The sequence below is a fragment of the Narcine bancroftii genome, chromosome 2 (assembly GCF_036971445.1).
Source record: "Narcine bancroftii isolate sNarBan1 chromosome 2, sNarBan1.hap1, whole genome shotgun sequence".
Taxonomy (NCBI): domain Eukaryota; kingdom Metazoa; phylum Chordata; class Chondrichthyes; order Torpediniformes; family Narcinidae; genus Narcine; species Narcine bancroftii.
The window spans coordinates 353,816,932-353,842,268 of record NC_091470.1 but is presented as its reverse complement, the minus strand read 5'-3'; the positions used below and the strand labels follow the sequence as shown (position 1 = coordinate 353,842,268).

Sequence of the window (25,337 nt, the reverse complement as noted above, 5' to 3'; positions counted from 1 at the left end):
ATTTGCCATGTATCTGCCCAGTCCCTCAATTTATCCAAATCACACTGGAGCTTCCTGACCCCCTCTTCCGTGCACACAACCCCTCCTAGCTTAGTGTCATCTGCAAATTTGGAGATATTACATCCAATCCCCTCATCCAGATCATTAATGTAAATTGTGAACAGCTGGGGTCCCAGTACAGATCCCCTGTGGCACCCCACTGGTCACCGCCTGCCACTCAGAAAACGAGCCATTTATCCCAACTCTCTGTCTTCTACCTGCCAGCCAGTTCTCAATCCACATCAATACTTTCCCCCAATCCCATGAGCCTTGATTTTGGAAGCCAGTCGTTTATGCGGGACCTTATCGAAGGGCTTTTGGAAGTCCAGGTACACCACATCCACTGGCTCTCCCCCATCTATTTTACCTGTCACCATCTCAAAGAATTCCAATAGATTTGTCAAGCACGATTTACCTTTTGTAAATCCATGTTGACTCCGTCCGATCCTTTCTCTGCTAGTCATATGCTCTGCTATTACATCCTTAATAATGGATTCCATCATTTTGCCCACTACTGATGTAAGGCTCACAGGCCGATAATTCCCCGCTTTTTCTCTACCCCCCTTTTTAAATAGTGGGGTAACATTAGCTACCCTCCAATCCATGGGTACTGATCCTGAGTCTATCGAGTTCTGGAAAATAATTCTTAAAGCATCTGTTATCTGAATGGCCACTTCCTTGAGTACCCTAGGATGAAGATTATCAGGCCCTTGGGATTTATCTGCCTTCAATCCCATCAATTTCCCCAAGACCATGTCCTTAGAGATACAGATTTCTTTCAGTTCCTCCCTTGCATTAGTCTCTATGTTTCCCAACATCCTTGGGATGTATCCTCTCTTGTAAAAGCAGAAACTTTTGACAGAATTACACCAGTGGTCATCTTTTTCGAGATTCAAAGATTGGCTTCACATGCACAGATGGGATCTCACAACTCCCATTACTCAAATAATAATCATCAAACTTCGAACCGGCAAGTTCTCGTTTAATTCTCTGTTTTAATAACAAATTATCATTTAAAGGTTGCTTTTTAATTTGGATATTATAAAATAAATGACGATCAGCTTCTGCAACAGGCCATTTAAAGCCTCTACCGAGCCCACAGAAACCTTACTAATGGACCCCACGGAGGAGCACTGAGACTTTGCAAATAGTGAACGGGGCATGAGCAAGATTGCATCGGAGCTAGCAGGAAGATGGTGGTGATGTTGATACTTCGTCATCAAGGTAAGAATTTATATAGGACGACCCCTGATTATAAGGTGAAATTTTCAGATTGTCCTATACAGCGGCATATACGATACATGGAATAAACTGCCAGAGGAAGTGGAGACTGCAACAATTGCAAATATTAAAAGACATTTAGATAAGTATACGGATAGAAAAGATTGACCAAACTCAGGTAAATAGGTCTTAGGTTGAAACTCAGTCTGCATGGACATTTTGAGCCAAAGGGCTGTAAAACTCTATGACTCTAAGAGTGTGGAAGGAAGTTCATAAATAAAAGGGGAAAGAAATTAATCTTTGGTAGCCAGCATTAAGTTGGTGTTGGAGTCGTAGCTATCTGCTGTACTCCCCTCAATGCTACCTGTTGTGAGCTTGTAGCGTTTAGCATCAGGTGTCATTGTACCTCAACTACCCAGCCTGCACTTAATGTGTTTAAGTTGACCTGCTGTAATTACCACAGTGATTGCACATCAAAAATATTTCACTGGCTGAAAGGTCCCTAGATCTTTCAAGGAGTGATTCAAATCCAAGTCTTTCATATTTCTTTCAGATAGACAAGAAAACAACCAGTGTGTAATGAACAATGTTGCCCACATTGCACGACTGACAGACATGTAAAATTACTGCAGCGGATTAAACTGTTTATGTGTGACCCTCTTCATTATACACACCATGACTAACTGCTGTTCACCAAGAGGAGTCACCATTCATATTTTCACAGGGCCACATTCGTGAAGTGACCTCCCACATGCTCTGTCACAAGGTGGGCACAGTGCTTTTAAATCTATCAGCCACAAAGGAATGGTTTTCTTAGTAACTAACCTGAGGCACTGCAAGGGCACTTGCAAGATTATCGAGACTCAAACCCCTTCTCTCTCACACGTCTTCAAAATAGTCCATTCACCATTGTGTTGCCACTAGCTAACAAATCCCTTCAGTCTGCAGCCCCCAACAGCATTAATGCTTTTGATTTGACATGCTGAGCAATATGATTACTTGTGATTTAAAGATAGAAGAATGACTTCAGTCAGGGCAACTGTCACAGCACGTTATTGGTTTCAATAGCTCCAGACTTTATAAATATCAGCCTGCGTTTCCTCTCCTGTGTGTGATCCAATGACCTCTTCTTAAGGATCAAGCACAGTTTTGATGACTACCGCTGTCCAATAGAATGCTCTGCTAACTTTATCTATCCACGGATGGGGATTAACAAGTGGAGGTGCAAGAGTGAAACACGAAAGTTTGCAGACGCTGTGATTGTAAAAACACACTGAAACAATGCAAGAAACAGTGTCTCCAAGAGACTATGCTCAGATATGATTCACTCTGTTCTGAAGAGGAAAGCATCCATTATGAAGACAAAAATAAGCCTCCATGCCAAAATATATTTGATGGAGGGTGGAAGAAAGCACGATAAATGTTCAAGAGCCCATGAGCAGGAATTTATATTCTGTAAATCTTGGCCTTCTCATGCTGAATGTGGTAGAAAATTCCTTTATCCATGTTAACTATTCAAGAAGAATAGTTTATTTGTCATAGGTTGATATTTGCTTTGCTTAATTTGAATAATTTCTCATCTTTCTACTTTTAAACTTATTCACAAGACACCTCAGTAGTTGGAATCAGGTTGTGGAAAATTTGAATGAAAAGCATATCAGCTATCCAGGTCATTTGGCCCATCAGGTCTATGTTGGTCTAAAGCAGTGGTTCTCAACCTTTTTCCACTCACATACCACTTTAAGTATTCCCTATGCCATAGGTGCATTGTGAATAGTAAGGGATTGCTTAAGGTGACATGTGGGTGGAAAGAAAAAGTTTGAAAACCACTGTTTTAATTGTACCTAATGGACTCGTTACGTGCACGGTTTCATAACTCCAAAGGAAATGGGCCACTGACAATTATTCTCAAGCAAAATATTTCAATAGCAATTGGGTCTAGACCAGTGATTCTCGACCTTCCCTTCCCACTCACATACCACTTTAAGCAATCCCTTTAATCAGAGAGCACCGATGGCGTAGGGATTACTTAAAGTGGTATGTGAGTGGAAAGAAGAAGGTTGAGAACCACTAATGTAAAGGCTCTTCAGGAAAGGATTTTTCTGCTCTTCTTCATGTTACCTCATCAGTACAATTCTGCCATTTTCACCTATGTAAACCCTGACTCTAAACTTCTCCGGATCAAAGTCTACAATGCATTGCACCACACAATAACAGCGTTCATAGCAGCGACCCACCTTGTACAAGTGGCCAATTCAGCCTCATCCCCTATATCAAGGGTACTTACTTCAGTCAAAAATGACTGTCCACCCCCAGAAGGAGAACTAAGACCCCAAACTCCAAGTATTTCTATCATCTGTCTTCAATTTCAGTGACTCCTCATTCTATATTCTCTTCACTTACACCCTCTCAAAACTTCGCAGGCTTTTGTGTATCAATCAAGTTTCCTTTCATTCTTAATGCTCATCCGCACCTCAGCATCAGAGACGTTGGTTTTGCTACTGGCTAACAGAGCTACAAGAACACCAGGTCAGCTCACTCTGCGGCCAACTTCAAAACTAAAAATGGCAACACTGCCGCTGGAGCGGACCTGCAGTGAGTGGGGACAGGAGACACGGCTCTCTCCTGCAGGGCCCAACTGCCCATTCTGACTGCCATTGGCTCTGTATGGGCTTTAAACCGCCTGTTCAAGGAGTTGATGATGGCTTTATTTAAAATCCTATGACTGTGGCATCAGGACCCAAGGTGGCAGGCCCTATAATTGGCAGCCGCCACGAGGGGTTACAGATGCTAGGGAAGCAGAGGACTGGCACAGGGCACCAGAAAATGAGGAGACACCCCTGTAGGCGAAGGAAAGCAGAGGAGACGACTGACAGAATGGTGTCCACGGCAGCAGATCTGTGGCTGAGGAACACAGAGGTGGTGGACTGTTGGCAACCCGAGGTGGGAACCCACGCAGGCTGTGGGCACCGAACAGTTCCTAATCACGTCAGAGGTTTGGAACTGGAGCTTGGGTTGCCGATGGATTGGCATGGCCCATCAGGTCACTGTGGGAGTGCTAGAGGTGAATCCATGGACACTCGGTGACTCGGGGGGTCTCTTTTGCTTCTCTTTCTCTGACTGTAAGAGGCGCCTGGTAATTTTTGATGATGGCAAATCTGTCCGGCTTACGGCAGGTAATGGCATTTTCAGGTAATATTACAAGTTTTATTACATGACAATGAAAGAAACTTGAATCTTGATATTGTTGGCTGACGTCTGGTCCACAAAACCTTCACAAGCTAGCAAGGACAGGGTGGGGCCATAAAATACAAGCAATGATTGTGACCAGCTAAATTGTTCCTGTCCTGCATACATTCTGAAGAAGTTACAACCTCTTTCAAGATTCACAACCTCTTTCAGTGAGGTTTCTCCAAATATTAATTTTAAAAATGCAGATGCAAGGTATGGCCAACAGTTCCAGATGGATTCGCCACCAGTCAGCCTTCCAACAGACAAGGACCCAGTTCAAGGACTGTGAAAAGTAATCGTTCTAGACATGTTGTTAATGTCAATGGGCTGAATCTGTCACAGCTTCCATGCTGGACTCCCCATAGGGTTCAACATCAAAGCCCAGACTCCGCTGAGAACCCCCAGCACCTGGGAACAAAAGAACGTTTGCTGTCTGAACCAGGATTCAAACTCCCAAAGGAGAATGAAGGCACAGATTTGGAAGATAGTGGGAATTTCTAATTTCAGTCATTTTTAATTATTTCCAATTTTAGGGTTTAAATAGCCCAACATCAACTGTTAAAATTGCATGCAGCTTTAATTAAAAGACAGATTTCTACCCCGACCTTTGCTCTCTTTCAGAGGAGCTGCCTCCACACTACCCTGCCTGAATCCCAGCTAATTCCTTCTATTCCGCTGGATTCCTCGGAATCCAGAGCTAGCGACAGATGCCCTCCAGTTCTGGTCAGATAAGCTGACATGTGAATTCCATGGGTAAGGCAACCACACCAGTGTAACCAAGTCCCATGGCTTGCTTTCCACACAGTTAGAAGGTGTGCATGAAGATTTCTTTGTGTGCCTTAGTCATGATATTAGTGCATCTTGTTACACGATCAAACCAGCAACCACAAAGAAGGCAGATCACACAGGGGTAAAGATGAACAATTACTATATTAACAAAAAATTCACCTTCAAATTTTAATTCAAAATCCCCTCTTTATAACAATGCCCACTGGTTACTATGCAAATCTCTATAACAGTGTAAAACTTATAAATTCCCCAGCCTAAATATAACATACATAATCAAAGTCTAAGCTACACTTCCAAAAAAACTTAGACACAAAGCACACAAGACTCACAAAACTTCCATCTCAACCGAAGCAAAGATCATAAACAAAATTCAGTTTGCTTGGTAAACTGAAGCCAAAAGATCTTTGAGAGAGAGAGAGAGAGAGAGAACACAAAATTCGAAGTTGTCTTGTGTTGCTTTCAGAGAGAGGAACCCCTGGCTTGGTCCGGATCCTTCTGGCTGCCTTCGGAATGTAAATCCTTTATGAAATCCCAACATTCTAAACTGTCCTACAGACCATGACTCACGCTCTGGGCCTCCTTCCACTTCACAGCACCACCCAGTGGTGGTTTATCATCCAAGACCATAAATTTTTAGATCATGCCCAGTCCGGCTCCCACTCTCTCAACAGTCCACCTTCACCTTGGCTCCACATAGCACATAGGCCAATACACAACACAGAACTCTGTAACAATCTCTATATATTGTGGACAATATAGAGTTTGATTCTAATCTTAGGGTCAAGCTGTGCATGTTTGCCCATTTTCCCTATGTTTCTATTGAGAGCTCCCATTCCTGCTACACTGAAAGGTGTACTGTTTGAATACTTAATATCTGCAAATTATTAACAGGCAAAATAAAAATCAAATAAGGAGTTGGAAAGCACATGATAAAGGATAAACTGCAGGATTGTAGGGGAATTAGACAAATTGGGAAGAATAATCATAACTGGACATATGCAGTGAAGGGGAGGGCATTGAGGAATGCGGAGGAACAGAGAGATCTTGGAATAATGGTTCATCATTCTTTGAAAGTGTATTCTCATGTAGATAGGGTGGTGAAGAAGGTTTTTGGTATGCTGGCCTTTATAAATAATAGCATAGAATATAGGAGCTGGGAGGTGATGTTGAGATTGTTCAAGGCATTGGTGAGGCCAAGTTTGGAGTATTGTGTGCAGTTCAGGAAGGATATCCATAAGGTAGAGAGAGTGCAGGGAAGATTTATTAAAATGTTGCCTGGATTGCAGAATCTAGAATACAAAGAAAGATTGAGTAGACTGGGTCTTTATTCATTGGAGTGTAGAAGGTTGAGGGGGAATTTGATAGAGGTATATAAAATTATGAAGGGGATAGATAGAGCAAATGTGAATAGGCTCTTCCCCTTGAGGGTAGGTGAGATTGGAATGAGGGGCTAGGGTTAGGGGGCGGAACTTTAGAAGTAGCATGAGAGGGAGCTTCTTCACTTAGAGAGTGGAATGACCTTCTGGAAGAGATGGTTGCAGCAGGCCGTAATGGCCTGTTTCCATATTGTAATTGTTATATGGATCTAGCCCATCTTTTTGCACAGAAATCCTTTGAGCTGGATTAGACCCAATTGTATCTTTCTGTGCTATAATGAGCAGGGAATGATAGGGTCTACATTCAGCACTGTGGCCTGTCCACTGAACATACCTTCTATCTGGAACATGAGTATAATTCAAAATCAAATACTTAAATGAATAAAAAACAATTGAACAATGTTCAATCAAAATTATTTTATTTAATTTGCTTTTAATTTAGAGATGTAGCATGGTAACAGGCCCTTGTGGTCCATGAGCCTGTGACACCCAAGTATACCTGTACAACCAATTAACATACTAATCCTGTATATCTTTTGGAATGTGGGAGAAAACTGGAGCACTCAGAGAAAATCCACGGAGAATGTACAAACTCCTTATAGGCAGTATCGGATTCAAAATCGGGTTGCCAGTGCTGTAATAGCGTTTAGCTAACCACTACACTTTCAGGGCATTTAAAATCAAATCGTAGAATAAGATCAAAGCAGAGGCCACACTTCACTCATGCACAAAGGTTGGTATAAAGTACAAGAAAATGTGGAATCGTACAGAAATGTTCCTATTTTCTCCACGCCCTTCTTCAGTTACTGAGCATTGTATCAGGCTATTGACGGAGGAATTCTTGCTTGAAAGAACTTAAATATTGATCTGGAAAAGAGATCAGTGTGATTTTATGATCAATGACTCAGTTTTAGTGTGAGATTCAGGAAAAGCAGGAGACAGATGAGCAAAAGAGCCTCTTAATCTTATTTCAATGATCCTTGCTAGAAAGTACTTGACTCCAACGATGGAGGGACTTTCCCCTTTGAAGACTAACTTAACATCAGTGGCAGTCTTGACAAGGATCTGACAAAAGTCTTACTCAGAATTTGGTAGAGTGTGGAGTTTGGCAACAACCCCTCAGAAAGAACCAAGAATCCCAGCAGAATATTGGGATTAAATCACCACTCATATCTTTGGACAAGCAGCATTGCCAGGAACCTAATCTGTTCATCTACATGCACTTTCTTCAACATGTAGCCTGTCCATCAGTTTGATAATGGTATTTCCCACAAATAAATAAAGAAAGTAAAACATAACATGAGGAAAGAAATAAAATAAAAAGTTGGCATCACACAGGATGAAAATAAATCCTCCATTCTAGGTTACTTCTGTGCCCCACATTATTAGTTAGCAGGCATAATTTGAGCAAGGCATGTTCCTGCCTGGAATCATGAACATCTGCAAACTCTGACCAACCACCAAGTGGAAAACCCACATGCGATTATTTCTGAGATCTTAACAGGAAATGAGCAATATCTTTTTGCCGTGTTGTTGCATTAGTTCCTGACAAATATGCAATGTATTTAACTGCAAACCCTAGCACAATGTAAAATGTTCCTATTACTGTCACCTAACTCTTAGCTCCCCAAATTACACTGACGTCTGTTCAAAGGTAAGCAATCACATTCCCTGCAAGCACCCTTCCAGCAATCACTGACAAAGCTGTAATTTGCCATGCTTGCTCTTTATGGGATCTTGCTGTTCACAGATTGGAATGCGTGTCTGTCCATCGACAGAACCAATGGGCTTTCAGAAAACAGCTTGCACTTTCGAAGATATCAGGAATGTGGTCAGAATTTTCTTAAATTTCAGATGCATTTTACCTAATAGCCTGAATATGCATGAGGTTGTCTGATCTTGGAATCTAAGCAGGCTCAGGCCTGGTCAATACTTGGATGGGAGACTATCCAGGAACACCAGGAGCTGTAGGTTTCTGTGAGGTCCACTGGACAAAGTGGTGACTCTGTGACTGCCTTACAGTAGACAAAAGTCAAAGAATTTAATGTATGTTACAATCTAAATGTAATCCACTTGGCGGGGAAGCCGGCCAATGGCGCCGTCGGGGTTTCCCCTTCTTCTCAGCACCAGGTTCAGAAGCCCGCGCTGGGGGACCATGTGACGCCCGAGTGAAGTCGGGGCCCCCTAGCATGATTCTCAGCCAGGTCTGGGCTGGGAGTATAAGTCCAGCCTGGCAGCCAGTAATAAACCAGTTTTTTTGCTCACTGAGCTCAACCCGTCTGGTTGTGTGTTCTTTCAGTAGCAGTATAGCTGCCGCAACAATTGGTGACTCCGACTGGTTCAAACATCTTTGAACCCAACATGAGCGAACCTGGGATCAGATCAGTGCTTTAGTCGTCAAGCTGCCTGACTTCTGGGTTCAGGAGCCCACGCGGAGGCTCAGTTTCACCTATGCCAGATTTCGACCGACACAACCAAATTCTACCACGTGGTAGCTGCCCTGGACCAGGTCACCACCAAATGTGTACTGCACCTCGTTCAGCACCCGCCCGCCGAAGAGAAATATGGGACCATCAAGTGAGTGCTCACCAGATCCCTCAGACTATCCAGGCATCAGCGCACCTCGACACCTTGGGGGACAGGTCCCCGGTGGAGCTGATGGACGAGATGCATGCGCTCATGGGTGATCACACCAACTGCCCAATCTTTGAACGAATTTTCCTCGACCATCTGCCCGACAACATCTGGCCATTTCTGACCCAAGAGAGGTTTACCGACCCAAGGAAAGTTGCTCAGAAGGCCCAAGTCCTATGGCTTGAGCAATTCCCAGAGAGCTTGGTAGTCCAGCAGGTCACGAGGCATGGGCATGACCACGCCAAGCCTGCCCCTAGCGCTGCAGTAGAACATCCGGCCCTGCAGGGGCCACCAAGAGCATAACTAGGGGCATGGCATCCGCTCCAGGCCTCTGCTTCTACCACCAGCACTGGGGAGCCAAGGTTCGGAAGTGTCGTCAGCCCTGCTCGTTCCAGAGAAACGAGCAGGTTGGCCGCTGTTAATGGCTGTGGCAGCTGGCCACGGACACAGCCTCCTCTACCTGCGGGACTCAGTTAGAGGCCAGAGCTTCCTCGTCAACACTGGGGCCCAAATCAGCATCATCCCGGCCACGGCCATCTAGTCCAGGAACCGACCTCGAGGACCTCCCCTCCATGCGGCCAATGCAACAGAGATCCGGACATATGGGAACAAGACAGTCCACTTCCAGATCAGCCGGCGAAAGTTCTCATGGAGGTTCACCATCTCATCCTTTCCAACCACCATCCTGGGTGCCGACTTCCTCCTCGCCCACAGCCTCCTGGTGGACATTCGAGGTAGGTACCTGGTAGACTCCTGGACTTTCCAGGCTGTTTGCCTCGATGCCTCCCGCACAGAGCAGCCGCTGATGGCCACGATCAGCATGCCCAGAAGTGAGTTCCAGCAAATCCTGGATGAGTTCCCGGCCCTCCTCAGGCCACAGTTCTCTGCTGCCTCATCGTGCCACGGGGTCTTCCACCATATCCCCACCCAGGGTCCATCGGTTCACGCCAAGGCATGCCGGCTCCCACCTGACAAGCTCCAGGAGGCGAAAGAAGAGTTTTTGCATCTGCTGGAGCTGGGGATCATTCGGCGCTCCGACAGCCCGTGGGCCTCACCGCTCCACCTGGTCCTGAAAGCCTCCGGCAGCTGGTACCCCTGCGGAGACTATCGACGGCTCAACGGGGCGACAGTTCCTGACTGTTACCCCATCCCTCTCACATTCAGGACTTTATGGCCAACCTGCATGATGCAAGGGTTTTCTCCAAGGTTGACCTGGTGCGTGGGTATCACCAAATCCCGGTGCACCCTGAGGACATACCCAAAATGGCCATCATCACCCCCTTTGGCTTGTTCGAATTCCTTCGCATGGCGTTCGGGCTAAAGTACGCTGCTCAGACCTTCCAGCGCCTCATGGACTCAATGGGCAGGGACCTGGATTTCATCTTCATTTACTTGGATGACATCTTCATTGCCAGCAGGGATCGGGCGTAACACAAGGCCCACCTGCATGCCCTCTTCTCCCGGCTGGCCGACCGGCCTCACCATCAACCCAGCCAAGTGCCAGTTCAGGAAAGTCCATGCAGTTCCTGGGCCATACCATCACGGCCGAAGGAGCCACGCACGCCGCAATGAAGGTCGCCGCTATCAAGGAGTTCCCACACCCGGACAACCTTAAGGGGCTGCAGGAGTTCATGGGTATGGTCAACTTCTATAACCAATTCATTCCAGGAGCCGTGCGCATTATGCAGCCATCGGCGTCATCACAGCCAAGCACAAAATGCTCACCTGGACCCCAGAGGCCTGCAGTGCATTCGAGGCCACCAAGGATGCCCTCGCAAAGGCTACCATGCTCACCCACCTGCACACCCACCTGCATATGGTGGTCTCCGTCGATGCCTCTGCCACAGCCATCGGCGTCGTCTTGGAGCAGCAGGTGAATGAACAATGGAAGCCACTGGCATTCTTCAGCCGGCTTCTCCACCCACCAGAGCACAAGTATAGCACCTTCGATTGTGAGTTATTGGGCATGTACCTGGCAGTGTGGCACTTCCACTATTTCTTGGAGGGGAGGACTTTTACCATCTTCACTGACCATAAATCCCTCACTCAGGCACTTGTGATGGCAAATGATCCCGGGTCGGCCCACCAGCAGCGTCACCTCTCCTTCGTGTCGGAGTTTACCACCGACATTCGGCACAATGTGGGGAAGGATAACGTGGTCGCCAATGCACTCTCACGACTGGCCATCTGCTTGCTGACACCCGACCTCGACTTCGACCAGCTTGCCTGGGACCTGAAGTCCGACGAGCAGATGTGAGCCTTCAGGACTGCCATCATGGGCCTGCAGTTCTGAGACCTCCCGACTCCTAGCAGCGAAGGCACCATCCTGTGTGATGTCTCCATGGGCATCCCACAGCCAGTGGTTCCCCAGCAGTGGCGCAGGCAAGTCTTCCATCACATCCACGACCTTTCACACCCATCCATCAGGTCCACAGTCCATAAGGTGGCAGAGCAGTTCGTCTGGCATGGGCTGCGGAAGCAGATCGAGGGCCGGGCCAGAACATGGACCCATTGCCAGATGTCCAAGGTGCACAGGCACACAAGGGGACCTGTGCAAGAGTTCGAGCACATCCGGGAACGGTTCAGCCACATTCACGTGGACATAGTCAGGCCCTTACCAGTTTCCCAGGGCAACTGTTACCAGTTCACGGTGGTAGACCACACCACTCTTTGGCCCGAGCCGATCCCGATGCCGGACAGCTCCATGGACTCCTGCTCCCAAGCACTATTGCACGGTTGGGTCGCCCAGTTCAGCGTTCCGAATCACCTCACCAGCGATCGGGGCACCCAGTTCACCTCTACGCTCTGGGCACAGCTCGCCAACAGGTTGGGGATAGAGCTACACCGCACCACAGCCTATCACCAATGGGCTGGTCAAACATCTGTCCCGCCAACTTAAGTCGGCACTTATGGCCTGACTGGGTGGACAAACTGCCTTGCGTGCTCCTGGGCATCCGCTCCACACCCAAGGAGGATCTGCAGGCCTCATCAGCTGAGCTGGTCTATTGCGCACCACTGGCACTACCCGGTGAGTTCATCAACTCGCTTCACTACCCCCAGTGATCGCCGCATGAGCTACTTCCCCACCTCCGGGCCCACTTGGACTCCTTCGCACCCACACCACCGCCCAGGCACAGCACATGGCCATCTTACATCTCCAGCAAGCTGCACTCCGCAGAGTACGTTTTTATTCGGCAGGGCCCGCCCGCGGAACCTCTGCAGAGAGCTTATGAGGGGCCATACAGGTTTGTCCAGCATTCAGGGACTACGTTCACGCTGGATATTGGCGGCAGGCGGGAGCTGTTTACTGTAGACAGGCTGAAGCCAGCTCACATCGACCCCACCGAACCAGCGATTGTGGCCCAGCCCAAGAAGCAAGGCCACCCAGCTAAAAAGGACATTGGTACCGATTCTGGGGGGGTGGTTTGTGTGGCAGCATGCCACTAGACAGGCGAACCGGCCCCGTTTGTAATCCACGCGGCAGGGCAGCTGGCCAAAATGGCACCATTAGGGGTTTCCCCTTCTTCTCAGCACTGGGCTCAGAAGCCCACGCCGGGGGACCACGTGAGGCCCGAGTGACGTCGGCATTCCCCAGCGCGATTCTTAGCCAGGTCCAGGCTGGCAGGCAGCCAGCAATAAACCAGTTTTTCTGCTCATTGAGCTCAACCTGTCTGGTTGTGTGTTCGTTCAGTAGCAGTGAAGCTGCCGCTACAACTTTATCTTTCATTAATGACCTGATCTTTTCTCCCATTATGACAAGGATACTATGCCAGTTGGATCTAATGCAGTGGTTCTCAACCTTTTTCTTTCCACTCACATATCACTTTAAGTAATCCCTATGCCACAACTGCTCTGTGATTAGTAAAGAATTGCTTAAGGTGGTACGTGAGTGGGAAGGGAAGGTTGAGAATCACTGCTCTAGACCCAATTGTTACTGAAATATTTTGCTTGAGAATAATTGTCAGTGGTCTATTGCCTTTGGACATAACGAGTCAATGAGGCATAATTAAAACAGTGGTTTTCAAACTTTTTCTTTCCACACACACACCTTAAGCAACCCCTTAACTAATCACAGAGCACCTATGGTATAGGGAATACTTTAAGTGGAATATGAGTGGAAAATGGTTGAGAAGCACTGTTTTTTTTTTGTTTACCTCCCTGCTCTTAACACAATAGTGAACAGTGAAAATTTAAGATTGGGATCTGAAGTGAAGTAAATAGACGTCTGCACCCTAGGATTGTATGTAGGCTTATCAATGTCATTAGATTTTCTTGTGAGCCAAAATGTTCTGAAGTATAGAAGAGAAAAAGGCTGTATTATGCATGAAGATTACACCAACTCATTGTGGATTTCTCCTTAATTTGATACACTGTATCAATGCTCTTCCTGAATAACCAGGATCCTTTAATCACCCTTAACCCGTTGGTTTTCATTGACTCTGTGACCACTGAGTTTCTGTATAATATTAAATACCTAACCTGTGGAATCATCCAGATCTTCCAAATATTAATGCCAAAATGGAGTTTCCCCAAATCAAAGCAATGCATAATGAAATTCAAATGGTTTATTGTCTTGAATTGTTAAGGGTGAAGAAAGTTTCAAGGCCACAGGGGACTAAACTGACTGGATTGCTCTTACAGACAGCTGCCAGGGGAAGAAATGCATGCTGCAAAAATTCTCTTCAAAGAGACCATCTCCTGAGTAAGGAAAGAATCACTGAGCACAAGCGTATGGTCTCCCCATCAGTCACTCATCTCTCCTACATGCTTTTTCCTTTATGATTTTTACACAGCCTTCGTGGGATTTTACCATTATGAAGAGTCTCCAATATCCTGGCATTGGTTCTTAACAGTGGAATGACCAAAACTCAGTTTCAGTCTACCATTTTATATAGCATACCAGCATTGCAGTACGTAAAGAGATGAAACATGCAACGCCACTGCGTTGACATCGACTGTGATGTATAACATACGTGGGACGCACAGTGCCACCACGCTCACCCCCTCCTTCTCCTCAGTGTTCTCTATTCTAGCTCTTCTGAGGGATAATAATCTAGCCCATGTCCTTGGTCTTGACCCTTGCCTGCTGATGCTCCAATTAGATGCCCATTAAACTATCAACCATTTTTTAACATTCCCCCTTGACCAGGTGATGAGCGGTGGCATTTGTGACACAGTCCCAGCAAATGAAACGCATGTCCACTTGCCAATCACCTGATACAAAATGCAACTAAACAGATTGACCTAAGCGTTTACCTAATGATGTTATCTAAAGAGGTAGGACTGCGTTGATATCGACGCCCAGTTGGTCCCGGAATGCCTGTAGTGCAGTTTACACTGCAGGCGCTCCGGGAAAATGACAAGGGATCTAGGCAAAAAAAATGTCAGAAATGGAATGGCACCTCCATTCCGGATCAGAGCTCCCAGGAATGGCATCCCAGGAAAAAGGGAATAATTTCCCAGAACCCAGTAGCTTTTAAAAAAAAATACATTGCTTGTTTATTAATTAACCTGATGAGAAACATAGAAGAACGTCGAACAGTGCAGCAACAGTATGCCTACCCTAATGGTGCCACAACCATGATTCTGATCTAACTCTTCCCTCTGCCTATCCCTCTGCTCCCTGCCTCTTCTCGTCACTTTAAATGCCTCTCAAACATTCTGTCCTATCTGCTTCTATCACCTTCTCAGCAGCATGTTTCAGGAACCTACTACATTCTGTGGAAGGGGAGGGGTGGGGGGTGTCATGATAATGAATATGTATGAGATGTACCGGAAGTCACGTGGTATGAGAGAGAGATAAGAACACAAGCAAGAGAACAAAGGAAACCGGAGAATAAAGACCCTGAGAATTTTACCTGATAAAACTTGTGTTTAATGTTTTATTAACTTCACATTTCGGGCCACAAATGTGACATTGGCGACGAGGATGAAAGAAGCTTGAAGAAAATTAAAGACTAAACAAGATTACAGAGGTTTACAGACAACTTCAAGGTGATAAGAATTTTCTCTGTGACTCAGTACTTTTGGGGCTGGAATATTTCCTCATGGCTGGTGCAAACGGTGACTTTCTAATGCATAGTGGAATTGCTCATTTTGACCCACCGACAGTCGTGGCCTATTTCTAGATACCGGTACAGTTGAACAAAAAGCGCAGAGAAGGGCGTTACTTCTTTTCACTGCAGGACCCTCAGTTCGGGAAACATTTAAGACACTTTTGAATACTGGAAGAAAGGATGAGTACCGGAAAGCGGTAGATGCATTAAATGCACATTATGTAGTGACACCGAATGCTACATTTCAACGCCATTTGTTTCGGAGAACGAGACAAGAAGATGGCCAGACAATTGCTCAGTACGTGACGAGACTACGCCAGCTAGCTGTTGGATGCAATTACATGCCAGCTGATTTGGACAACCAATTATTGGATCAAGTCGTACAGCACTGCAGATCAGATAAACTCAGAAGACGTCTACTGGAAAGAGGGAGTGAGTTGGAACTCACCGATGCTTTAACCATTGCTGCTGCATTAGAGGCTGTTGAAGGGCAATTTCATACCATGACCCTGAAAGACAACTCAAGCCAGCAAATTAAGAGGCTCTCACATCGCCATAATCAGCCAAGATATACGTCGACACATGACGTGGAGTGTTATCGATGTGGATACCGAGGTCACTTTGGAAAAGACCCATATTGCCCGGCCAAAGGCAAAGTTTGCAGAAAGTGTAGAGGTAAGGACCACTTTGCAAAGAAGTGCAAAAGCAAGTCCAATGCAGACCAGAAGAGGAAGAGTACAACTTCCAAAGGCAAAGCCTGGGGGAAAGGAAAGTATCCTGGAAAGAAAGATACCATTCGCCAGATAGACGGTGACGATGATGATACCCAGGAGGGACAGAGTTGTTACCAATTTACGTTGAATGAAGTACATCATGAGAAAGTCCCAGTGATCATTGGTGGAGTGACAGTTCAGGTCATTGTAGACTCAGGCAGTGACAGTAATGTGATTGATCGACATTTATGGGTGAAGTTGAAAAGGAAAAAGATCATCTGTACCTCAAAGAAGTGTTCCAAGAAACTGTATCCATACACAGCAACCAAGCCATTGCAGACCATTGGATGTTTTACTGCAATTGTTGAAGCTGGAGATAAGTACACCGAAGCAGAGTTTATGGTCATAGAAGAGAGGGGAGAACCATTGCTGAGTAGAAGCACAGCGCAAGACCTGGCAATACTTCATATTGGAGCTTGTGTCAATTCAATTCAGTCATACGAGGATATGAAGCAAGAATTCCCCGTAGTCTTCCAAGGAGTAGGAAAGCTGAAAGGTCGACAATTGAAGCTAGAGGTAGATGAAACGGTCAAACACAAGGCACAACCAATGCACCAAACTCCGTTTGGACTTCGTGGGAAAGTCGAAGCCAAAATTAAAGAATTGATCGAACAAGACATTATAGAACCGGTGGAACATTTGACACAATGGGTCAGTCCCGTAGTGATTGTGCCCAAACCAAAGGGTGACATAAGACTATGTGTTGACATGAGAATGGCCAATGAAGCTATAATTAGAGAATGACACCCTATACCAACAGCGGAGGAAATACTTCAAGAACTAACTACCAGCAAGATATTCTCAAAAATTGATCTGAAATGGGGCTATTATCAATTAGAGCTGGATCCAGGTTCCCAAGATGTAACTACATTTGTGACTCACTGTGGATTGTATCGTTACAAGAGACTATCATTTGGAATTAATGCAGCTTCGGAGATCTACCAGTATGAAATCCATCGAGTGATTCAAGGCATTCCTGGAGTTGCCAATATTTCTGACAACATCATAGTCCATGCACCAACGAAGGAAGAGCATGACAAACGGTTGAGGCGTGTACTATCTAGACTACAGGAGGCAGGCCTTACCGTGAATGGAAACAAGTGCCAGTTCGGTGTGTCAGAAATGGACTTCATGGGACACAGACTTACACATGACTAAACCTTGCAGAGGCCAAGGTGAAAGCTATTGCAGAGGCACGTGCACCTCAGAACGCAACAGAGGTGAGGAGTTTCCTGGGATTGGTCAATTTTTGTGCAAAGTTCATTCCTAATTTTGCTACAGTGGCAGAACCACTAAGGGAACTAACCAGGAAAGGTGTACCATTTCATTTTGGATCTGAGCAGAAGAAAGCGTTCACAGCGCTGAAGCAAAGCCTGACAGATGCAAAAACTCTTGGATATTACGATCCGGCGGCATCAACCAAAGTCATAGCGGATGCCAGCCCGGTTGGTTTAGGAGCCGTGTTGGTCCAGATGCATGATGGAGGACCAAGAATCATTGCCTATGCCAGCAGATCGTTATCAGATGTGGAAAAAAGATACTCTCAGACAGAGAAAGAAGCACTCGGACTTGCATGGGCCTGTGAGAGGTTCCATGCATATTTATACGGCATTGAATTTGAACTCATCACAGATCATAAGCCATTAGAGGTGATCTATGCACCTAGATCCAAACCATGTGCCAGAATAGAGAGATGGGTACTCAGACTACAACCCTACAAATATAAAGTAATCCACATTGCAGGGAAAGCAAACATTGCTGATCCGCTGTCCAGATTGGTGAAGGATGGAGGTCCACAATCCAAGTCAGAATTGGGAACAGAAACAGAGAGCTTTGTACGCTTCGTAGCTATTCAGGCGACACCGAAAGCTGTGACTACGAAGGAAGTCGAGAGAGAATCCGAATGTGATCCAGAACTCAGGGAAGTAAGAGAATGCATACAGAGTGGACAATGGGACAAGTGTACTCACAAGGCTTACATTCCCATTAGAGACGAACTTTGTTGCATCGGACAGTGTGTATTGAGAGGTTGCAGATTGGTGATACCACAAAGATTGAGACCGAAGATCGTATCCTTAGCGCATGAAGGACACCTAGGCATTGTTGGTACCAAGCAAAACCTCAGGACCAAGGTATGGTGGCCAGGTTGTGATAAAGACACAGAGAAATTTGTTAAAACTTGTCACGGATGTCAAATCACAAGTAGGAGTAATCCGCCAGAACCGATCCGGAGTACGCAACTTCCGACAGGACCATGGATCGACGTAGCTGTTGATTTTCTTGGACCTTTACCGACGGGTGAATCAATTATGGTAGTGATAGATTACTACAGCAGATACTATGAGTACGTGGTGTTGAAGTCCACAACCACTGAAAAAACAATACAAGCGTTAGCAGAAATATTCGCAAGATATGGATTACCTGTTACATTATACTCTGACAATGGTCCACAATTCATTTCAGAGACATTTGCAGAATACATGAGGACCACAGGTATCCATCATCATAAAGTTACTCCGAAATGGCCGCAAGCCAATGGAGAAGTAGAGAGACAAAATCAGTCCATTGAAAAACGATTGAGGATTGCACACGCAGAAGGACAAAATTGGCGAGAAGCATTGCTATCTTATGTGTCTGTCTATCGAGCAACGCCTCATGCATCCACTGGAAAAAGTCCTGCAGAAGCATTTTTTGGGAGAAAAATCCGCACAAAAATGCCAGAAATAAAGGAAATCCGAGACAACCAGGAGATGAGGGACCACGATGCTGAAAAGAAAGGTGCAGCAAAGCTGTACACAGATTCGAAACGTGGAGCCAAGTACTCAGACATCATGCCAGGAGATAATGTTCTAGTGAGGCATGAAACTGGTGGTAAGCTAGACACACCTTATTACCATCAACCCTATACTGTCGTATCCAGAAGTGGCAGTATGGTGACAGTCAAGTCTCCGACTGGAGTCCTGTATAAGAGAAATGTATCAGGTGTAAAAAGGTACCAGTCCAGAGAAACATCGAGCAAAGAGGTTGAAAGGCCAATACGAGATGCTGAAACTGAGAGTCCTGATGATGTTCCAGAGGCAGTTACCAGCACTCCTGATGAAGTGACTAGAGCGCCAGAAACACCCAAAGCCGTGGCGAGCAGTATGTCCGACGCTGAGAGTGAACAACCGAGAAGCGACGACAATATCGCAGGCAGGCCGAAACGAAACCGGAAAGTGCCCAAACGATATGAAGACTTTGTGCCATAGTTTTAATAAGAACTTTGGGACAGTATTTTAATCTTATATCATAAAGTGCATGTATGAATGCTGTAGGAAGTAAATTTTATGTAGTTGAGTTATAGTATTACCATTAGTTACGATGTTTGTAAGTTTCCGAGGGATATTGATAAGTGAAGGTAAAGTTTATTTCTGATTAAAGGAGGGATGTCATGATAATGAATATGTATGAGATGTACCAGAAGTCACGTGGTATGAGAGAGAGATAAGAACACAAGCAAGAGAACAAAGGAAACCAGAGAATAAAGACCCTGAGAATTTTACCTGATAAAACTTGTGTTTAACGTTTTATTAACTTCACATTTCGGGCCACAAATGTGACAGGGGGAGGTGGAAGAAAACTTGTATTACACATCTCCTTTATTCCAAGATAATTTCAAATATCTCAACGGGGACAATAGCAGCTCCCAAATAATCCTCTGCACAAGATATTAATGAATGCTGTGCACAACGGCTTGCAAACTCACTGAATGGTTTCCGAGAATATTTGAACTCTCAAAATTAACTATAAAACTCTCAACACAACTACAGTTGTACAAAAAAATGCCAAGACACTTATTGCAAACATAGTTGTAGAAATTGTTATATTTTAATGCAATTATCAACTCTATAATCAATCACCATTTCCAATGAAGAATTATTCCCAGAATAATCTCTACCAGTCACATATGCAATAAGCAGTGGTAATAGCAGAAACACATACCTCTCATTCACTCAGCAGAGGTGTTCCAACAAATTAAAGCTCTGTGTTGTCTATTCAAGGGAGAATTTGTGCACGTCTTTTATAGTGCACACTCCATGCCCTTTTGGACGTCAGCTTTAATCAAATAGATTCAACCTCAACTCCCATGGGCACCTCTAAACTGTTTCCTTAACATAAGAGCACTTCATCAGAAACTTTGGCCCTTCAAAAATGGCTCTGCTAGGCCTTTGTCCTCCCTGGCAATAGTGTAGACAAATTAATTGAGATCGACTGCATTTCATCAGGATAACAGTTCACGACAAAGCAGCTGCTCGTCTCATTCACTCCAGTTCAATTATACTAATGCGCTGAAGTCAAAAGCAAGCTTAATTTCTCATATCTTTTGAATTATCTTAATGGCTTCCCTTTACGGTTCAAAAGGATTGCAGTCACAGTCCTCACAAAAAGTAAACCACATGACATTCAAGATCGTCACAGCAGTGAAATAAAAACAAGTTTGGGGATGGATTAAAAAAAAGAATCCTGCTTGAAATTTTTAGGCTCCTGCCATCATTTATTTACCAGCTTGAGGTGAAAGTTTTAGTGAGAGCTCTCAGCGTTCTCTTTCCTGTAGGAGTTTCCATGGGCAATTGCCCTTTCAAAAATGACACAGAATGCAAATCCTGACACACTAGGGCATTGCGAAACAAGAGAGGAGAAAAAGAATGGCTTATGTTTTGGGTGAAAATCTTTAGTGAAAGGCCCACACCCAAAATATCTCAGTTCCTTACAGACATGCAAGTTTCTCCTACTTTTTACTTCAGTTAATCCATTTTAATCTGCTTTTAGTTTAAAGGTCCCCTTTCCGCTAAATTACAAAAGGATATCTTATCCAAGGTCTGCATCATTCCAGACTATGCTTTGAATATCCTTGAAACTCTACACTGTGGCTGTAGGAGTTTTAAAAGCAATTCCTCAGTTATTTCAAGCTCCCTTTGGGATTCTGCTAACTTTAGCTGTACTACTTTGTTGCAGGTGTTACTGTCATTTATCTGGATGGTGAACAAGGAATTTCTACAGTTCTTCTTTAGTTTTACCATTTGTTCCTATTAATAGAACCAAGACAATAATTTTCTTCTGTCAATGTTTCATGTGTTATACAATGTCCCATTAATAGCTTGGCTTCACCCATGACTTATGCAGAAACTTCACAACCTCACTGCATTTGAGCTAAATAAAAGACCTGTTTATATTTTAAATAGGGATGCCTTTCAAACCATTCAATGCAACCCCTAAAGCAAAATACTACATTACAAGAAGGACGTGGAAGCTATGGAGAGGGTGCAGAGATTTACCAGGATGGAGGAAGCCTGGACTGGAGCATGTGTCTTATGAGGGCAAGATTAGCAGAGCTGGGGTTTTTCTCTGCAAAGAAAAAGGATGAGAGGTGACTTAACAGAGCTCAGGAAGATTATGAAAGGCATAGATAGGGTGGAAAGCCTGCAACTTTTTTCCTAGGGTGAGAGTAGCAAACACCAGAGGACATCCTGTACAAGGGGAGGGGAGGAAAGTTTAGGTCAGGGGTTAAGTTTATTATAAAATACAGAGAGTAGCGGGTGCCTGGAAAGCATTGTTGGGGTTGTAGTGGACATTGGTAAAATAGGGACATTTAAAAGACTCTTAGGCATTTGGATTAAAAAAAAGAGTTAGGATGTAGGGAAGGTTTAGTTTTTTTTTAGTGGATTTACATATCATGGCCTGGACTGCGGTGTAATGTTCTAAGTTCTACATGCAATCTTTGATCTTGAAGAGTTACAAGATTACACTGCTTGTTGGGACAATGTGCTGAAAGCATGGGCATTAGCAAACTACCCAAAAATTCTAATCTTGCTCCTTTCTGACTTTAGAAAGAGAGCAAAACCTTTGTCTTTCCAAACACACTTTGTAATAAAACGCTGTAACCACTGGAATTTAGGAACGAAGGGAACCAATTCATACACATTCAGACTTGGTGATAATATTGTGCTTCAGACACTGGGGATAACTTATTTACTCCTCTTAAAGATGTCATTTGTCTTCTAGCAAAATGGATGTCTTGTGTCCACTAGACAAGGCACATTCAATATGGTGATATAGTGGATCATTCAGCAAGGTCAATGTTAATTACTAATGTTACAGAGTTCTGTGTTGTGCATTGGCCTATGTGTTATGTGGTTTTATGTTTTTTAAAAATGTGTCAGTTTGCCTTAGAGAGCCAAGGTGAAGGTGAACTGCTGAGAGAGTGGGAGACAGACTGAGCATGTGCAGAAAATTATCTAAAAATTTCTGGGCTTGGATGATAAACCACCACTGGGTGGTGCTGTGGAGTGGAAGGAGGCCCAGAGCATGAGTCATGGTCTGCAGGACAGTTTAGAATGTTGGGATGAACATTCCAAAGGCAGCCAGAAGGATCCAGACCAAGCCAGTGGTTCCTCTCTCTGCAATTGACCAAGCCAGTGGTTCCTCTCTCTGCAATTAACACAAGGCAACTTCGAATTTTGTGTGCTCTCTCTCTCTCTCTCTCTCTCTCTCTCTCTCTCAAAGATCTTTTGGCTTCAGTTTACCAAACAAACTGAATTTTGTTTATGATCTTTGCTTCGGGGTTGAGATGGAAGTTTTGTGAGTCTTGTGTGTTTTGTGTCTAAGTTTTTCTGTGGGCTGGTTGGAAGTGTAGCTTAGACTTTGATTACATATGTTATATTTAGGCTGTGGAATTTATTAGTTTTACACTCTTATAGAGATTTGCACAGTAACCAGTGGGCATTGTTATAAAAGGGGGGATTCTGAATTAAAGTTTGAAGGTGAATTTTTTGTTAATAAAGTAATTGCTCATCTTTACCCCTGTGTGATCTGCCTTCTTTGTGGTTTCTGGCTTGATCTTGTAACACTAAGAGGAAGGACATCTTCTCTTCCTCTCTCAAATTTAGGTGCAGTGCAGAGGTAATTAACATCATAGGAAGAGACGTTGCCAGATCATCAGTCAAGTCCAATAGTCCAGTCGCTAACACACAGCCAACAACCTATAAACAAAAGAGATGGTTGTTGACGTCAAGAGGACCCAGGGAGACCACGCCCCATTGACCATTGATGGCTCCACTGTTGAGGTCATCAAGAGTATCAAGTTCTTTGGTGAGCACTTGGTGGAGAATCTCACCTGGTCCAAAGCCAAGAAAGCCCAGCAGTGCCTTTATTTCCTGTGAAGGCTGAGGAAAGTTCATCTCCACCCTCCATCTTCACTACATTCTACAGAGGATGTATCGAGAACATCCTGTGCAATGGCATCACCATCCAATTTGGAAGCTGTACTCCCTCGGACCGCAAGACCCTGCAGTGGATAGTGAAATCAGCGGAAAAGATAATTGGGGGCTCACTTGCTACCATGAAGGACAGTTATAACATTCAATGCAGGCAAAAGGCAATAAACATTGTGAAGGACACACACCACTCAAGTAAACTGTTCTCCCTTCTGCCATCTGGTAGGAGGTACCGTAACATTCGGGCCCTTAGGTCCAGATTAGACAACAGCTTTTTCCCCCAAGCCATTAGACTCCTGAACTCCCAGAACACATGGGGATTGGATACCATGGAATGTTAATGTACAAGTCTTAATATTTTAAATGTGTTGAACTTCTATTCTAACTTGTATTTGTGTAAAAATGCTCCGCGGTCCTGGAGAAACATTATCTCATCTTTACCATGCGAGCACGGTATGAACGATAAATAAAGGTGACTTGACGTAACTAGCAGGGCGTTCAGCAAACTCTCATCTCAGTCACAGTTGCCAATAAGCCTTCAAAGAGAGGAAGTTGTTGGAGAGAGTAAAAAGAAAACAAACTCATGTTTAACCTTTTGTAGGTTCCAAAAATCTGATTCTCTATTTAACCTTGTTATTCAACACTGTTTAAGATGTTTGCACTCCTTGGCCAAGAATCTTACACACAACCCAAAATTCAATCCAAGCTTCAAGCTGAGCTTCAAGCATTTCCATCAGCTAAAAACAACTAAACCCTAACTGAATTTACAATGATGAAACATGTTGGTTGTGAAATTTTACTGAATGCAAATAGGTGAGCTGGTTGGGCACTGCAGGAGGAGCACTAGATGGACAGTGCAGAGGCTTTAAAGACCCTTGCTGTCCTGTACATCAAAAACTCTTCAGGAGGCAGGTGTGGATGTGTCAATGACCACTGTCTGAAGAAGCTCTTCATTGTAACTGAAATGTGCTGCTCAGAACAGAGCCAAGCATGAGAGCTAAGTGAAGAAATATTCTTCTGGCAGCTCTTTCCAGATACCGACACCCTCAAACTGAAAAGGTTGCCCCTCACCTCTCACCTTAATCTTATGCCCTCTAGTTCTAGAATCAACTACCCTAGGAAAGGGACCGCGACCGTTCACTTTATCCATATTGCTCTTAATTCCGTTAACCTCTGCAAGATCACCGCTCAGCCTCCTACCTTCAAGGAATAAAGACCCAGTCTGTCCAACCTCTCCCTGTAACCCAAGCCCTTCAGTTCTGTAAACTTCCTGGTAAATCTCCTCTGCACCTCTTCCAGTTTATTGATATTCTTTCTATAGCTGGGTGACTAGAACTGCACCCATTACTCTGTGTGGTCTCACCATTACCTTGTACAGCTGAATCACGAGTTTCCGACTTTTGTACTCTATACCCTGCCCAATGAACTTCTTCACCACCTTATCCACCTGAGTTGCCACAGTCTCTCTGTTCTGCAACATTCCCCAGGCCCCTACCATTCACCATTCAAGCCCAGCTACAGTTTGACTTACCAAAGTCAACTACCTTACATTTGTGAGTTAAATTCCATTGGCCACTCTTTGACCCATCTACCCAACTGACCCAGTTCTTGTTGTCAACTTCAATATACTCTGCACCACCAATGTTGGTGTCACCTGCAAATTTACTAATCAAGTTAACTCTATTACTATCCAAATAATTAATACAGTTTACAAACAACAATGGACCCACCAATGACCCTGTGTTGCGCCATTGGTCATCACTGTTTTATAACTTATAAATGACCTTGGATCATTCTCTATATTCAACATAAGATTGACTGTTAAACTGTGGAAATCATTCTTTGCTCTGCACCTCTTCTTAACATTCACCTTGGCTTCCACTCTTCTGTTTTCCTGATGCCTATTGCACACATCCCCAATTCAAACAGTTGTGCTCATTTCCTTGTCAAGCCACCGATACGCAA

General features: G+C 44.6%; 1 protein-coding gene across 8 annotated transcripts in view; it reads right to left on the bottom strand.

The window, feature by feature from the left end:
• Nucleotides 1-25,337, bottom strand: part of LOC138755770 (rho GTPase-activating protein 28-like) — a 213,469-nt gene that overhangs the window by 81,234 nt on the left and 106,898 nt on the right. Inside the window, exon 1 of one of the 8 annotated variants that reach the window (XM_069922340.1) lies at nucleotides 23,273-23,423. The exons of the other annotated variants lie outside the window; for them this stretch is intronic. Coding sequence (XP_069778441.1) covers nucleotides 23,273-23,349 — 77 coding nt within the window. The 5' untranslated portion in view covers nucleotides 23,350-23,423. Of the gene's footprint in view, nucleotides 1-23,272; nucleotides 23,424-25,337 lie in introns of those variants that run through there. 8 annotated transcript variants of the gene reach the window in all.